This window comes from Mugil cephalus, chromosome 14 (assembly GCF_022458985.1).
Source record: "Mugil cephalus isolate CIBA_MC_2020 chromosome 14, CIBA_Mcephalus_1.1, whole genome shotgun sequence".
In the NCBI taxonomy this organism is placed as follows: Eukaryota; Metazoa; Chordata; class Actinopteri; order Mugiliformes; family Mugilidae; genus Mugil; species Mugil cephalus.
This window is the reverse complement of record NC_061783.1, coordinates 839,227-855,203: the sequence shown is the minus strand read 5'-3', so window position 1 is coordinate 855,203 and position 15,977 is coordinate 839,227. Positions and strand designations below refer to the sequence as shown.

The 15,977-nt window shown below is 38.4% G+C and overlaps 1 protein-coding gene across 1 annotated transcript; it reads left to right on the top strand.

The window, feature by feature from the left end:
• The first annotated feature begins 360 nt into the window (after window positions 1–360).
• On the top strand, window positions 361–15,647 carry sacm1la (SAC1 like phosphatidylinositide phosphatase a). Its single transcript, XM_047604866.1, has 20 exons — window positions 361–533; window positions 4,018–4,115; window positions 5,009–5,083; window positions 5,174–5,301; window positions 5,641–5,790; window positions 6,688–6,747; window positions 6,826–6,859; window positions 6,957–7,058; window positions 7,304–7,389; window positions 7,517–7,603; window positions 7,713–7,781; window positions 7,878–7,957; window positions 8,985–9,083; window positions 9,167–9,305; window positions 10,408–10,477; window positions 10,585–10,657; window positions 10,761–10,854; window positions 11,074–11,166; window positions 11,257–11,314; window positions 12,540–15,647. Exons 1-20 carry the CDS (start codon window positions 505–507, stop codon window positions 12,674–12,676), a joined length of 1,761 nt encoding a protein of 586 aa, XP_047460822.1. The 5' UTR covers window positions 361–504; the 3' UTR covers window positions 12,677–15,647.
• The last annotated feature ends 330 nt before the right edge of the window (window positions 15,648–15,977 follow it).

Genomic DNA, 15,977 nt, shown 5'->3' with positions numbered 1-15,977 from the left:
GTTTGCATATTTTGGGTCACTTTAGGAAAAGTCATCAACTTTCATTAGAAAAGAAAAACGTTTAGGGTATGTTACTGCTGTCAAATGTCAAAACCGGTCAAACTGGACCCGAACAGAACAGTATATAAGGGTTAATATTGTGCTGTGCTCTACCTCCACCAGTTACAAAGAAGTGTTAGACGCTGAATGTATTTATCTATCTATTTATTCATACTATTCTGCGGTAGGCATAGTCATCATAATGTCACGTCCTGTTTTAGATAACAAATGTTATAACGTGTACTAACATGAAGTCTATTGTTGGGACCTTACAGGCTTGAACTACAAGTACCACCCATCATTGCGCCTTTTGGGGGAGCCAGGTTACATTAGGCCGGAGCGGAAAGCTGCATTTTCAGCAATTGCCTATCTACGCATCTACGGCTTTTTCATTACGTATCTGGCAACGCGCAGAGCTCCTCGTCTCCCTGCTGTCGTCACTGAGGTCAGGTAGACGGAGCGAAGATGGCGACCGTCTATGAGCGATACAATTTGTAAGTAGCCTCCATGTATTTTAGTCAATATTCTCTGGACTCTCTTTATTCCCTACGCTATTTAAAAACAAACACGAGGAGCAGCTTATGGCTGAGGCTGAACGGGAACGGAAGGCCAGAAGTAGTGTTTGGGTTGATGGAACAGCGGCTGAAGTTTACCGACAAGATCGACTGGTGGAGAGAACCCGTCAAGTTTCAGTCCAGTCTCATTCATTATGAAGAATATAGCTTTAGCACGAACATGTAGAGTTAGCAGGATGTGTACGTGGCTGTCAGATTTACCACGATTCGCCCTGACGAGGGGCATCGGCTTTATAGCGAGCAGCGAGAGGCAGAAAGTCAGTTAACCTAGCTAGCAGTAGACGCTTGTTTATGGCTACGTCGCATATTATTCTAAGAAGATCCGGTGTCAGTTTCTTCCGCACATATTGAAACGTACGCTGCACTTGAACTCTGTTGACTTACTTAACGAAGCTCACTTATCTTCCAGTGAACCGAACACAAATGAATCGATGACACTTAACATTAGCTGACAGCTCTGTACTTTTCCAGACACACCCTGGTTCTTACACTTGACCTAACATGAGCCGATCCGTCCTACCTGTCTGTTTGCCTGACAATCTAAAATACTGCCTTCCCGCCTGGGTTACGGAGATGACATGTTATGAGCTGTTACATACAACTCTAAGTGCATAGTATTAAATGAATGATTTATGAAAATAAAAGTTTCACTTTGAAGTAAATTTGGTACTGTGGGAAATGATATTCTTAAATAAGAACTCACTTTTAAAAAAAATGGCTTTTTAAAATAAAAAAGAAGGAGCAGACAACCGATTACAATATTTAATTGCTATTATTAATCATGCATTTTAATATGTTCTGAATGTGCTTGGTGTAGCCACACTCAGTTCTTACCGTGTTCAGTGGCAAAAACTTTGTGGGTAGGGAAAGTCGAGCTAGCTTTCAGACCACCTGCTTTGAGTGTTTAATAGTCTTATCAACGCTGAAGTGGCGTTAACATGCTTGCATTATGTAAATATGTTAACACTAATCCTACAATCCAAAACAATGACAAATACCGTCTGGAATATTCTCCATCTCAAAAAAATGATTATCAATGATTGAAAATGATTATAATGACTATCCAGTGTGATCCTGGTGCCTCAGGTGAAGGGGAGGAGGGTTTTCTGCACCACCTGAGTGCTTGGCCAGCAAGTGGCATTTGAGACTTGATGTACGCTGGTGGTAACTCAATTTGCATGAAGGTAAAGGCTAATAGCTGTGGTCTGAAAATGAGAGCCATTTGGCAGGGTTTTCAAGCTGAACCTGCCATTAAAAGACCCCTTTCTTTCTACATTTCTGTTCAAGAATGTGTATTTATGCCGGCAGGTCAGTGTTTACTTATGGCTTGTCACACACTTGCCAGACAACAATACACCAGTGACATGAGGAGTTCAGTACTGGGATCAACTATTTGAGCTTCCAGATATTTTGGATAAACTGGAAATGAAGAGGTTCTGGTGCGTGTAAAAGTGAAAAAACCAAAGTAAAGGAACGAACAGAATGGAAAATACAAGCCTAGTGTTTTCTCTGTTATGGCTTCTGTATGTTCAAGGACTAACAAGGTAGACAAGCTCCCTGCTCTTTTTTCTGTTGTAGCAGTTGAAATGTTTACTTGACTTTGTGTTCCGGAATATTGTTGTTAAATAATCCTTTATAAGATAAAATAATCCTTTATTTATCCCACAGTGGGAAAATTGAATTGTGAAATCCATCTTTAGGAACTTGTGAAGTTAATAGACAAAACTGCAGAACGTTCCCTTTAGTAGCTTAATAGCCTCTGAATACCACAGGAATGTTTTGTTTGGTCCAGATTATGGGAGACTAACAATAGAGTGGCTGTTTGAGTACAGCATCAATGTTTAATGGCATGACTCTAAGCTAACATCAGTGTGGCTAAACAGGAGGTCCCATTTTCTCGCTGCAGTGATCTGAAGCCGCATGTTACTCAAGCTGTGCATTAATCTCTAATACTTGATAAGAATGACCTTATAGTAAAGCTAAAGCAGACTTAATGTTACTAGAAAGTAATTTCACATAGCTAACTTTGTTGTTTCATTTGGTATTTTGCCTACAGTTCTTAGTTTGACAGTAGATGAGTGATGGAAAACATCACAGGATAGAGGATGAGTGGAAACAAAGTCTCTAGCTGGAATCATACAGGTGTAGTTGAATCATACAGGGATGCTCCATTTGATTACTGCCTTGTGTTGAATTATGCATTAAAGGATGATGATTGTGGGTTTAGTGTAGTATGATTTGTTCCACACAAGGGATGTGGACCTCTGTGTGGAAATCAAAGTTTACAGTCAAATAAAAAGCAGAATATCCAGAGCCAGCAGATAGAAACATGTTCATGTTAACCACTTGACATTGACAGAAAACTTGTAGGTTGTTTCAGTCAGATTTCTTCTTTGTCAAAAGGTTTTATAAAACCACCTCCAGTGTTTGGTCCATATCTCAGCGAGGTAAACACACTGATAAGCAGTATCTATATTAACCTGCTCACCACTGCCAGTGGGTGACCCAGTCACACTGGGTTGCCTTTAGCCCCCTTCACACTGCATGAAAAACCTGTGTCGACCTGCGTTGACCTGGGTTTTCTATTAATATTTCTGTATTTCTAAGGCCAGTGATGCACCTTACAACACCTTCTAGTCTGAGGACCTTCAGTAATAGACTCATTCAATCAAAATGCACCTCACAACACCACAGGAGGTCCTTCCTGTCCTTAGTCAGCCATCAAAGTTAGAACTCCTGCTCAGTGTTGGTCATCTGTTAACACTCTTAACACTTTAGATTGTGCTATAATTTAATGTGACTGTCCTCTGCAAATTTTAAGTGGTTTGTGCAATATTTCGTTTTTATGCATCTTAAATTTGATATTTTTTTGCTGTTTTTTCCATTGTTGTTTTATCCTATTTGTATTTTACCGTCCTTTATGAGAACTGCAACAAAACAATTTCTTTGAGGGATTAATTTCCTCAGGCGGTCAGGATGATCAACGGATTGTCTCCCCTCCCTAAACATAAAGCCACGCTCACCCCCTCTGACAGTTAAACCACGGATCAGAAACAATATTTCGTTGTTCTCTGCGTACAAAAAAACCCAGTGATAATCTCATGCATCAGGCACGCATGATAAATGAAGAATAGTAAACATTTCCACAACAGAAATTCCATCGGCACATGACACACTCACCAATTTGCTGCTGTGATCAATATGCTGCATAATATGAGGAAAATATGCAGCGTTGTTTTGACTTGACCATCTGTGTCCTGTTAAAAACAAAGCAACTACTGTACTACACAAGAAGCCTTTCTGATCAGAGATTACCTGTCTTCAAGAAAGTCAAGCAAACTTATATATATAATATCTAAGCACTTGAATGTAAAATATTTTCTCCTGTCTTGTTTTCTCTTAGGCACACAACCCCAGAGAAGTTCTTCATTGAGGCTTGTGATGAAGGGGCCGATGCTGTGCTGGCAATTGACAGGGTCTCCAATGAGATGACCCTCACAGGTAGAAAGTCTTTGAAAGTTTAGATACTGTGTGACATTACATAAACAAAATTGCCGAAGCTTTGTTTGTAGACTTCAAACCCAAAAATGTAGCTATTTTTTCTTCTCTGTATGCAAAAGGCTTCACTTAATTTATACTAAAGTAAATAACAAAAGAATCAACAATGGAGTCTTAAGACTGTGTATTGATGTTAGCTATTGCTGTTATTGTTGTGATCCAGTGATTGATCCAATAGGGTCTTAACTTTTGTTTAAACCTTTATTTAACAGAATTCATTTGGAAAGCTTTCCAGATTTTGATATAATTTCCTCTCTTGATTGATGTTTTGAAAGGTTGTGTCTTGCACAAGCTGAAGAGCTAGGAATCTGTTCTTCTTTGATCTCTTTAACAGATTATCTTGCCTAGCTGATCTCAAGTGTTCCATTGTTGCTGTGTATTTCAGTTTACTCAGTTTAACGTATGTTTTGGATATGCCAGTCCCAATCCTTATCAACTATCATTAATAGGTTTTTAACATGGAGTATCGTTCCGAGCCCTGATCCTATCATACTAGTCACTCCAGTGTGGGCTTGTTGCTTGACACTGAAAGTATATTGGCCCATTGGCTCAGCAGATACGTTCAAGTTTGGTTAAGGTTTGAAACGTGCTTAATCCTTTCATTTGAAAGTGCTTTGATTGGCCACTATACTGATCAAAATGATCGCATAACAACATCCCAACTGTAAGTGTATGAGAGATCTCTGGGTTGTCTAATGATTTGGAAGATACAAGGGCTGAGAATGGCAACAATAATAGGCAATAATAATTATCATGTAATAAGATGCAACTCTTTAATTTAACTTTACTCATATCATTGAGGTCCTAACCTTTTAACCACTGTGGTGCTTCTTTAGGTAAAAAGGATGTTCCTCCCTCAGCCGTCACAAGACCCATCTGTGGCATCATGGGAACTATTCGTCTGGTAGCAGGTAGATACTACAGCACTGTGTTGTCATTGCTCTTTTGAGCTAGTCTTGGAACCTGTACAGTACACTTACGACTGACATCTTGTACCACAGGGATGTACCTGATTGTCATCACCAGGAAGAGGAATGTAGGCAGCCTCTTGGGTCATGCTGTGTGGAAGGCTGTGGATTTTGATGTGATCTCTTATAAGAAGACAGTGCTGCATCTCTCAGAGATCCAGGTTAGCATGACTTAAGACACATTTATTAAAAACGTGGGATTAAATAGAGCAGTTTTCTGCTAAGTGTTTCTTGGGCAACTGTATGTCTGTTCAACATAAATTCATGCACAGAAATGGTCATCCCTTACTTGATGGCAAACTAGAGTCAGTAATGACCAGTATCATTGATTTTTTTTCATATATTAAACAGAGTTCTTGGTTTATTGTCAACAGAATAACAAAGTGTATTATTGCTCTTTTCTTGCTGCCCATATAGTATTTTTTAAACAATGTATTCTACAATGTATATTGTCATGACTTTTACTGAAAACTAAAGCCTTGTTTTCTTTCCTCCTCTAGTCTCAGGAGAATAAGACCTTCCTGTCTATGCTTAACAATGTGCTGACTACAGATGGCTTCTACTTCTGCACTGATTTTGACCTGACACACACACTGCAACGCCTGGCTAACACCAGCCCTGACTTCCAGGAGATGAGTCTGCTGGAGAGGGTGAATTGTCTAAAAAAATTGCCTTTACAGAAGTTAATGCCATATTAATGTACTCAAATGTCACAAACACTTATATGCAGTGTTTGGGTCAGAAAGTCCAAAAGTTGTGCACATGCTATTAGAGCACATCAGTGACACAGAGAAGTTCAAACACTAGTTGCGGTCAGTAACCATTCATGTTGTCAGGGATATGGTCGTATTCTTGATCTTCTTCTAACAGAACGGTGTGTCCCTTAAGCCCTGTTCTATCTTGTGGTTTTTGCTCTTGTTTGCGCTTTGTTTTTTGGATATCTCATTAATGAGTTGAACTGTTGCACTTTGTGACGTGGTGCTTCATTACTTACACTTTATTTTTACTTGGCGCCACGTTCTCCATCCTGCTTCCTAAAATACTCCCCAAAGTACCTCATGGGGTTCAGTTTGTGGAAGAGAACTGACTTGTTGAACACTATATTGTCCTTCTGTTTTAGACAACCAATGTAAGTACAATGTGCACCAGAATGAGATTAGACAGTGGGGCAAAACTGTAGGAAGAGCAGTAAGAAGTAAGCAATTGCCTGATTGGTAGACCGAGAGAGTGGCAAACAAAGGAATTGAGAGTGAAAGAGTACAGGTGCTCCGTGTATCATGGGAGGTCCCCCAGCAGCTAGGCATATGGCAGCGTAACTGTCTAACAAAAGTTAAGTAAAACTTAAACTTGATATTAAGTAGAGATGCTGGCTTCACATGAGGGGTAGCTGAAATTAATTAACCTGCTTATGTTTCCCTTTCAAAGTCTTATTCAATAGCACTAATTCTTAATTTATATATAACAAATTTATGTTTTAATCATAATTACTATTGGTTCTGTAGTGAGGTATTTCTTGATGTCTTATTCAATTGCTGATGCTTTTCTAGGCAGACCAGAGGTTTGTGTGGAATGGGAACCTCCTAAGAGAACTGGCTGGGCAGCCAGAGGTAATACACAGTCATGCTAATCAATGCCTTTGTACTTGTATTTCATTTCATTGTCTAACTATCACTATTTTTCCATAGCTTCACAAGTTTGCACTTCCTGTTGTTCATGGATGTATCCTTTGTAGTGAATGTCTAAGATTTTTTTAATGGAATATCTACATTACACTGGAGATGAGATGTGCAAAGCATTTTCTTTAACCCTGGTCCAGTCATTGTCATGAAGCCATGTCGTATCAATGGGAAGATCTTTGAGTGGATCCTGATATCCCGGAGAAGCTGCTTCCGCGCTGGCGTCAGATACTATGTCAGAGGTAAAAAGCCCCACCATGACATTGAAGCAGTGTCTTTAAATCAAGCGTTGTAACATGTTAGCGGTAAACAATGCAGCTGATAGCAGGCACATTTTCATAAATAGTTTGAATTTAATTTTTGGCACCTTGTAGGGTATGAGCCAAGGTCAGTTTAGCTTGCTCTGTTCAACAACAGCAGCACAATCAGGAATTTGTGTTCGACACCACTGACTTTAGCCCTGCTTTCTGTTCTGATGTTTCCACAGGCATTGACTCTGAAGGTCATGCTGCTAACTTTGTGGAGACTGAGCAGATAGTTTTGTATGAGGGAGCAAAGGCTTCTTTTGTACAGGCAAGTATTACTGCTCCTTATCAAAAGAGAGAACCTTTCAAACTGACAGGTTTTACAGCTTTCTTTGCAGCTTCCCATGTATTTTAGTTTGAAAGGTATAACATTAATGTTTTTTTTCCTGCCTCAGACGCGTGGCTCAATGCCTTTCTACTGGAGTCAGAGGCCAAACCTCAGATACAAACCTAAACCCATAATCAGCAAAACCATGAGCCATGTAAGAGCTGCTATTTTCATGTGTCTGTGTTTTTTGAATAACGACTTGAAAAAATATTTTAATGGTGTAAAAAATTGGATGTTAACCTTGGCTTTAAAACATTGTACAGATGGATGGTTTCCAGAGGCATTTTGATTCTCAGCTCCTCATCTATGGGAAGCAAACTGTTCTGAACCTGGTGAGGACCTTAACCCTAACCTGTCTTCATTATGTGCTCACAGGAAAACCCCCACATAAGCAGATGTGAGACTTATCATGTCTATGCTTTTTCTAGGTGAATCAGAAGGGCTCAGAGAAGCCACTAGAGGAGGCATTTGCCAAGATGGTGTCTAGCATGAACAATGGTATGCTCAGGTAAGATGCCTCTTATTACTTTCTCCAGTTTTTATGTTCACTGGGTACAATCATGAATGGTGGTATTCAGTGTGTTTACATAGTCTTAAGTTACCAAGCTATTCAGAGAAACCAGATCACAGGAGAAAAATAAAAGTAGAAGTTATTTACCGTACAGTAACTGTCAGCCAGGCTACTGTAAATCTGTGCATACATTCAGCAGGTTATAATGGGTTCTCTCCTACCTGAAGCAGCATTTTTTTTCTCTTTTACCGCAAATGTTTAATACTTTAAGAAAGGCTCAAGTGATCACAAGTGGAAATAATAATTTTGAACCGTAGATGCTGCTTTGTGTTATCTTCAGTTGCAGTTACACTTTTAATGGAATTATGTGTATTAATGAAGTTGCTTTATCCAAATGTATATTATTGTTATTGGAAAAATCCTCCACAATGACTTCTAAGGTACTTCATTCTCAGAAAGTGTGCTGCAATCGTTGTGGTCTTCTTTTGGTGAATGAGAGAAGGGCTCTCTGTATCAGCTTAATGACATCGCTTTAAATTCCGCTTTAAAGTGGAATTTGTCATTAAGAAGACTCGTGTCTTTATCTATACATACTTACCCATCACATCCTGATTTCTGTCGTAATGACAGAACCAGAGAATAAATATGTGTTAAAACGTTATTATGTTTCCACATGTGTTGTACTAACAACACCTTTCATCCACTTGGTCCTCTGTTTTCCTCTCTACCAACTTTTGTGTTTGCAGCTCAGGAAATTTCCTGTCATTTGCATGTTGTTTACATTTCTTGTATAGAGGAAAAAATGCACACTGCATTGGAAAAGTCACTTGAGGAAATCTTGTTTAACTCCCTTGTCCTGAATACAAAGAAAAATTACTTTACTGACTGTGATTCAGGTACTTAAACATGTGAGCACACTGATTTCCTTTGTCACCATTATTACTGACTAGTGTAGTATAGCTGTTCTTGGAAAACAAATCAAGACATTTCCACTTAATCCTGACGTTGTCTCCTCTGTTCTCAGTTACATAGCATTTGACTTCCACAAAGAGTGCAGCCACATGAGATGGGACCGTCTTCAGATCTTGGTCGATGCTGTGGCGGAGACACAGGAAGAATATGGGTAATGTCATTAGCAGCTTTATTGGACTAATATAGAGTTGTATACTGAAGGAGGGTTCTGATCTTTCTCCATATACTTTGTAGTTACTTCATGGTGAACACGGAGGGAAAGACACTGGCACAACAAAGAGGAGTGTTCCGCAGTAACTGCATGGACTGCCTGGACAGGACCAATGTCATCCAGAGCTTGCTGGCCAGACGCTCACTTCAGTCTCAGCTTCAGGTTTTTTAATTCTACAGTGGCTAATTCAAACAGCAAAATAATCATGCAGTACTTTCTTGATGGAGGCTTTAATGGTAATTGCGACCCCAAAGTGTTGCAAATGTGCTTCAGGCAGTGATTGGAGTTTGTTCCATTACCCCATGGATGGAATGATTTATGAATGTAACAATTTGCATGATAACTGCATCAAAATTCATTCATTACCCTAATATAGTTTCACAATACAACTCAAGGTCCTTGTTTTAGCTTTTAGGAGCTTTTTTTCATCAGCAGACAGAGTGTAATTGAAATCCATGTTTTGGGTCAGCTGATGAGAAATCATATGTTGTGTTGTGGATTTGGTACATTGTGTTGAAAACCTAAGAAAGTCGTAACCTTATTAATATATTCCTGTGAAATTGTTTACAACATGTCTGCGAAGGTTCTCAATCATCCAGGTCATGGTAATCCAAAAGGCAACTTGACTTGTAGAGTTTTGAGATGGCGTTTCGTTGCTCATCCAAGTAGCTTCTTCAGTTCTAAGGCCCGTTTACATGAAGCCAGGTTTCACTGTAAATGGTAGAATGTTTTATCGTTTAGGCTTTCCGTCTTAACGGAGCCGGTGTTTTCAGGAGCCGAAATTGCACATTTTTGAAACTGGTTTCCAGAGTGGGCAAGTCACAAGGTGTGAATGGGGTTGAAACTTATTGGGGACAGAGTATTGTAAATCAATAGCAGATTATATCTCTGGCCATCTCCTCTGTTAAGAGAAGGTTTGTCAAGGGTTTTACCCACAGAGGTTCCTATTAAATCATCAACTTCCCACCAGTACCTTAGACCTGACGGAGTTACACAGATGAGAGGGAAAACGTCTTCTCAAAACTCTATAAGTTCAGTTGCTTTTTTTGAACGTCCTTTGGAGCCTTTTACAAAATTTTCCACTATACCCCTGGTCTGCCCTGTTTTATTACTAGAAAATGCTGCATTTGACTAAAAAGGCCACATTCTGAATATCAAAACAACATATGTTGTTTATATGACACATAACAAATTCAGAGTAATGTAAACTCTATGAAAGTCCTAAATGTTAACCAATACAGTTGTTCTTCCTGTGTGTCCACAGAGGATGGGGGTCCTGAATGTGGGTCAGCGAATTGAAGAACAGGCGGAGTTTGAGAAGATCTACAAAAACTGTAATGTCCTCTCTATGTTTAACTTTTAGCATGTGTTGTATGATGAGCTTGGTAGAGACTGTAGCCTCTGTGTGACCTCACGTTATTTGTGTTTGCTCTCTAACCAGCATGGGCTGACAATGCCAATGCATGTGCTGTGCAGTATGCAGGAACTGGAGCCTTAAAAACAGACTTCACAAGGTATAGAACTGTAACATTGTGTGTCACACTGACTAACATTACTGTCCACAGTGCAGTGATGGCACTATGTCTGTGGTTTAATCCAAGTACATTTCTTCTTCAGGACAGGGAAGAGAACTCGGTTGGGGCTGCTGATGGATGGTTGGAACTCCATGATCCGCTACTACAAAAACAACTTTTCTGATGGATATAGACAGGTATCATGTGTGTTAGCATAATTTGCTGTTAAAAAAAACATAATTTATTTGCTGTATAATCACTCTATATATTAGATCTTGCCAGGAAAGTCTCATTGTTCTTCTGCTATCATAAAGACTGTGGCTAACTGATAAGTTTTCAATGAATCTGAATATATATGATTTGGAACAGTGTATTTGATCAGTCCAGATAAGGTGTCAGTGTGGTGTTGCTTTTAGGATTCCATTGACCTGTTCTTGGGTAACTTTGCTGTTGATGAGTCGGATGGACCTACTCCTCTTCGTGTGCAGAAGGACTGGAAGTTCCTAACGGTCAGTATATCACTATGTTCTCTCTGGTGTGGCCAGTAGCAGCTGTGAGTGTGATTCTTCTAATCCTTTGAATCATTGTTCTTTAAACAGCTGCCCATCATTATGCTGGTGGCATTTTCCATGTGCATCGTCTGTCTTCTCATGGCTGGTAAGTTGATCTGATTTAATTTCAAGGAAAGTTCATATTTGTGAGCATTTGGTAGTGAGGTTAGCGGTGGCTACACAGTTTCATCTGACATTTTACATTCAGTAACCATTGTCGCTGTGCTTGTACTCACAGCATACACACCTTTCTTCTCTTTGTTTGGCTATGCTGCCATTAAAAACCAAAAATACAAAAACATGAAAACCAATATGCCTTGAATGAGAGATACTTTAAACCTTATTACAAGGCATCCATTTGAAGCCTATGTAAAATAAAGGAAGCCAATTTGCAAAAATACTCAAGATGTTGCTTCGTTGTACTCTTGAGAGACATAGAAAAATATATTGAGTGAGAAGTTCAAATCCTGCCTTGGCTGACCATAACCAATTCATCTTCTCCCTCAAGCAAACGCAGGCCGACTCAGTAGATATGTGGCGAAATCTCTGCATAGAGACCTTCTGTAGTCAGATCTCAGTGCTTTTGTAGTCACCAATCTATAGAAAATTTCAGGGAGAAGCTGCACTGTGTCTTTTGTAGCATCTCCCTGAATCTCTATGGATTGGAATTTAGTTTCATTCTTGTCATCCTGGCTGTACTCTCACAGATAAGCCTCATTTTAATGTTTGCTTATCGACTTCAAATGTCCCAATTTCCAACATTTCTTGCTGCTGCTTCCAGGTCTACAAACTTTCTATAGCTTTTGAACAGTATAAATTGGTCTGCGGACTGTTCAGTTGGACTAACATTGTAGAATCAAAGTCTAAACCTTGAGTTATTTGGAGGAGTTGCAATAATTCTGATCTTTTGGAACAATAAGTTAAAAAGTATTTAATGAACTTTCACCATTTTATTATGTTGGAAATGGTTATTTGATTTGCTTTGGAAATTGTTGGATAAAAGGATAGAGAGGATTGAATGGCCCAGTATAACTAACTAAAAAATAAGAAAAGGTATTTGGAATCGGATTGTACACAGGATTTAGTGCAGCTTGCCAGCAACATCTTCGACCTTTGACCCCTTAACCTGTATCCACACTCACAGTTGTGTTATTTGTTACTTGTATGTGAAGGGGTTACAGACCAACCTTTGCCCACAAAGCCTGCTTCCAGGCTACAGTTGTGTAGGCTGAAGTACTACTATCCTGTAGTTTCATGTATAAAGCAAAAGTCTTAATGATCCATACAGCAAGTGCAGATGGCTACATTGATGGCTGCTGTTTATCTTACAGGTGACACATGGACAGAGACCCTGGCCTACGTGATGTTCTGGGGGGCGGCCAGTGCTATCACAGCCACCATCATCCTGTTTAATGGCCAAGACTTTGTGGATGCCCCCAAGCTGGTTCACAAGGAGAAGATGGATTGAGTGTGTGTGTCTGTGTTCATGTGAGGAGCAGCTGGATCCAGCAAACTCATATACCTCATCATCTTCACCATATCCTTCTGCAGATCTGGACTCTAGACTGATCTGCTATTTCCATTCTGATCTTTAGTATTCTCACACAAAACTGTTTCTGTTATCTGTCTTCAAAAGTGTCACTTTCTTCAGTTGTACTGCACTCTCTTTTTCATGGTTTACATTTAGGTACCTAATTTCTTCATACTCTGTCTTTAGGTTGGTTTTATTTGTTGGTTGGTATTGTCTCTGTTACCTTGACAAAAATAGAATTTCTATTCAATTATACAACGGCTCATTTCCCCTTTGGTTTGGCCTTTTTGTAGTGTGCTTCATTACATACCTTTTGCATTGTAAATAGTTATATCCAAAGGTATGGCACTTACACATGCACATATATGAAATATATATGTTGTATGTCAATGGAGCACTCTACACAGTATGCACACAGTGAGTTTTGAATGTAATCAGCCTTACAAATCTGTATAGGTAGGAATTATGTCGCTAATCTGTATTATCTGAATAATATGTCTTCCTATTAAGCCTATTAATTTGGGAGATTATCTAGGATGGTTATGTCTTATTTATGGCTTTCCATCTTAATTTGCACTTTTGAGAACCTTAAAATGTGCTTCCTACATTCATCTGTTAATCATTTATCTGTTTGTACTGAACGTTAGTAAGGGTCCAGCTCTCTACATATCATCTGCTTCTTTAGTTTGTTCCGAATTCCCACTGACCAATCCAATCAGAGCTTTGAAGGATTGAGTATAAGGATTTCGTCTTCCACTATGGCTACTGAGCTTTTTAGCTGCAGTAAATCCATGAAGAATGATCTAAGTGGATATGTGGATGAAATCAACAAAGCTATTATCATAAATCATGAGAAACACTAACATGATTTTTATGTTTAAATAAACACGCTGCCTGGAAGGTTTTGCTGCACGATATCTTGTTTGAGCTCACATCTTATCTTTTTGGTATTTAAACTTTATTTGTTTTTAAATCAATAGGAAATGATATATTCATCTGATATATCATTTTCAGTCATTTACTTGGAGCAGTGAACATAACATTTTTAGAGAAATTGGAAATATACCATTTCATCCTTTTCATCCTTTTTTTGCAGTTTTGTGGCAATTCTTTTCTGCTGGTAAGTGTATGTATATAGGAAGATAATTCCCTCAGTGTTAATTCTGCCTACAGAGCTCTGTTAGTTGATAACTGATCTACCAATATAAAAACAAAATTCCACAAATTGTAGTGTTCATGTTTCTTAAGAATACTAGATAATTAAATTGTCACCTTAAAAGACTTAACAGTCATGATAATGACTTAACTATATGTTAATTAACCTAAATGAATGCAGTGCGGTTGGTTATTAAAAACATATACGTATACCAATCAGGCGTAACATTATGACCACCTTCGTAATATTGTGTAGGTCTCCCTTGTGCCTCCAAAAAAGTTGTGACTCATCAGAGAATGGATATTGGCCTTCTAGGGGTGTCCTGTGGGGTCTGGTAACAGAATGTTTTTAGTGGGGTCTTCAGGTCCTATGGGTTCAGGGGACAGGTCCTCTGTGGATCATCCCACAGCCCTGGTCAACACTTTGTGCTGTTCTTCCTGTTTTTTTTTTTTTTTTGTTTTTGTTTTTTTTGAGTTGGCCGCATCCTGAATCCCAACAGAACATTGAAATGTCACATGATGGTCAATGTCATTTAGATCTTTGTGAGTGTTTTTAATGTTGTGACTGATCAGTGTATATCCGTTATGTCAGTTTCTTACTTTCTTTCAGTGTGATCCTTATGTAGGTTTTATGAAGAGTTGGAACAATCTGTCAGTCATTGATGAATAAGATAAATTTAGCAACAGGAAAAGAGTGGAAAAGTGTATATTAACATGTAGCAACAAAGTAGCATCTAAAAATTATTACCAACCATTGAGGAACTCTGTTTCTTCTGCGAACAAGATACTTAATGTATGATAAAGATTTTTTTTGTCATCGAGATAACTCTTTCATAAGAACATTTTGAGTGAACAAGATTAAAAACTGTAAAAACAACATAATATCTTTCTTTGACGAGGTAAGGCACGAGGGTTTATCTTGTGCACACAAAGTGTTGAATTCCCTGTAGTAGCAGTAAACTACTTTCACCAACTTAGAATTTGTGTAGAAGGGAACTGTGACCCATGTTCAAATTCCCACAATGCTTGTATATTTTAGAAAAGATGATATTAACATATTAAGAGTAGACTATTATTTGAGGATGGAAGGGATTATTTTATCAAGACAACAGTCAGGCAGGACCATCACCATCATGTCAAGTATGTTGACCTTATATCCTTTCATTATATTAAGAAAACCATTCCACTTTTATTGATGATACTTTTAGTTGATTTTCAATGTAATTAGTTTATTTCTTCTACAGTTTTAAAATATGATTTGCACACAAACAAAAACAATTATTTCCAATAATGGCACCGTGGACATATTGCTGACATAAGCGGCTGTTTAACTGAGGTATATTAGTTTATGTGTGGGCTATAAGATGACATGCAAACATTACTGTATTATACACATTGTATGAAATTAAAACCTTACGTCCATTTTCCTTTAAAGAGAACTGTATCACACAAATGCATCTCTTGCTTTCCAGATGAAGAATTTGTGTTTCAGAATATCTCACAACCCTGTGCAGTACAGCTGATGTCAGTGTTTTTATGCCTGTAGGTTGGTAATTCTTGTGACATATTAGGAACACTGGGAGTGTATTGCTTTAAAAAAAAATGGACAAAAACTTTCTGATTTATTTGATACCAGTCATTTAGTTTGTTGTGGAACATGTAAATGATCTTGTGTTTCTCCTCTTCAGTCTGTGGAGGTGCTCTCCTTCCAGATCCAGGCTTCATCATTGTCAATAAACACAGCATACACAAATGTTATGGCACCATTACTATCCGTCTTATCCCACACCACCATTAACACTCCCTTCACATTCACATTCACTTTCACCATCAGCTCCATAACCATGGATGTAATTACAATTAACAATAAGCTCAAGTTTTCTGGTCTCATTGTCTGTATCATCTGTTATTAATCTGGTGAGAGTTAAACAAGATGGCATATTTCTGATAGGTTTCCATACTTTTTAAACTTAAATATTATACACTTAAGCTTCCAGATAATTAGCTACACTTGTCTAAAGCTGATGCATTCTCATACAACAGAAAAAAATTAAATCGCTCAGTGTTTGTGAAACAAATTAAT

What these genes read in the sequence shown, in the direction of transcription:
- sacm1la (XM_047604866.1), top strand. Translation starts at nt 505, where the DNA reads ATGGCGACCGTCTATGAGCGATACAATTT. An exon ending in CAATGAGATGACCCTCACAG is followed by an intron (nt 4,116 to 5,008) that starts GTAGAAAGTCTT and finishes GTGCTTCTTTAG; the next exon opens with GTAAAAAGGATGTTCCTCCC. An exon ending in AGCAAACTGTTCTGAACCTG is followed by an intron (nt 7,782 to 7,877) that starts GTGAGGACCTTA and finishes TGCTTTTTCTAG; the next exon opens with GTGAATCAGAAGGGCTCAGA.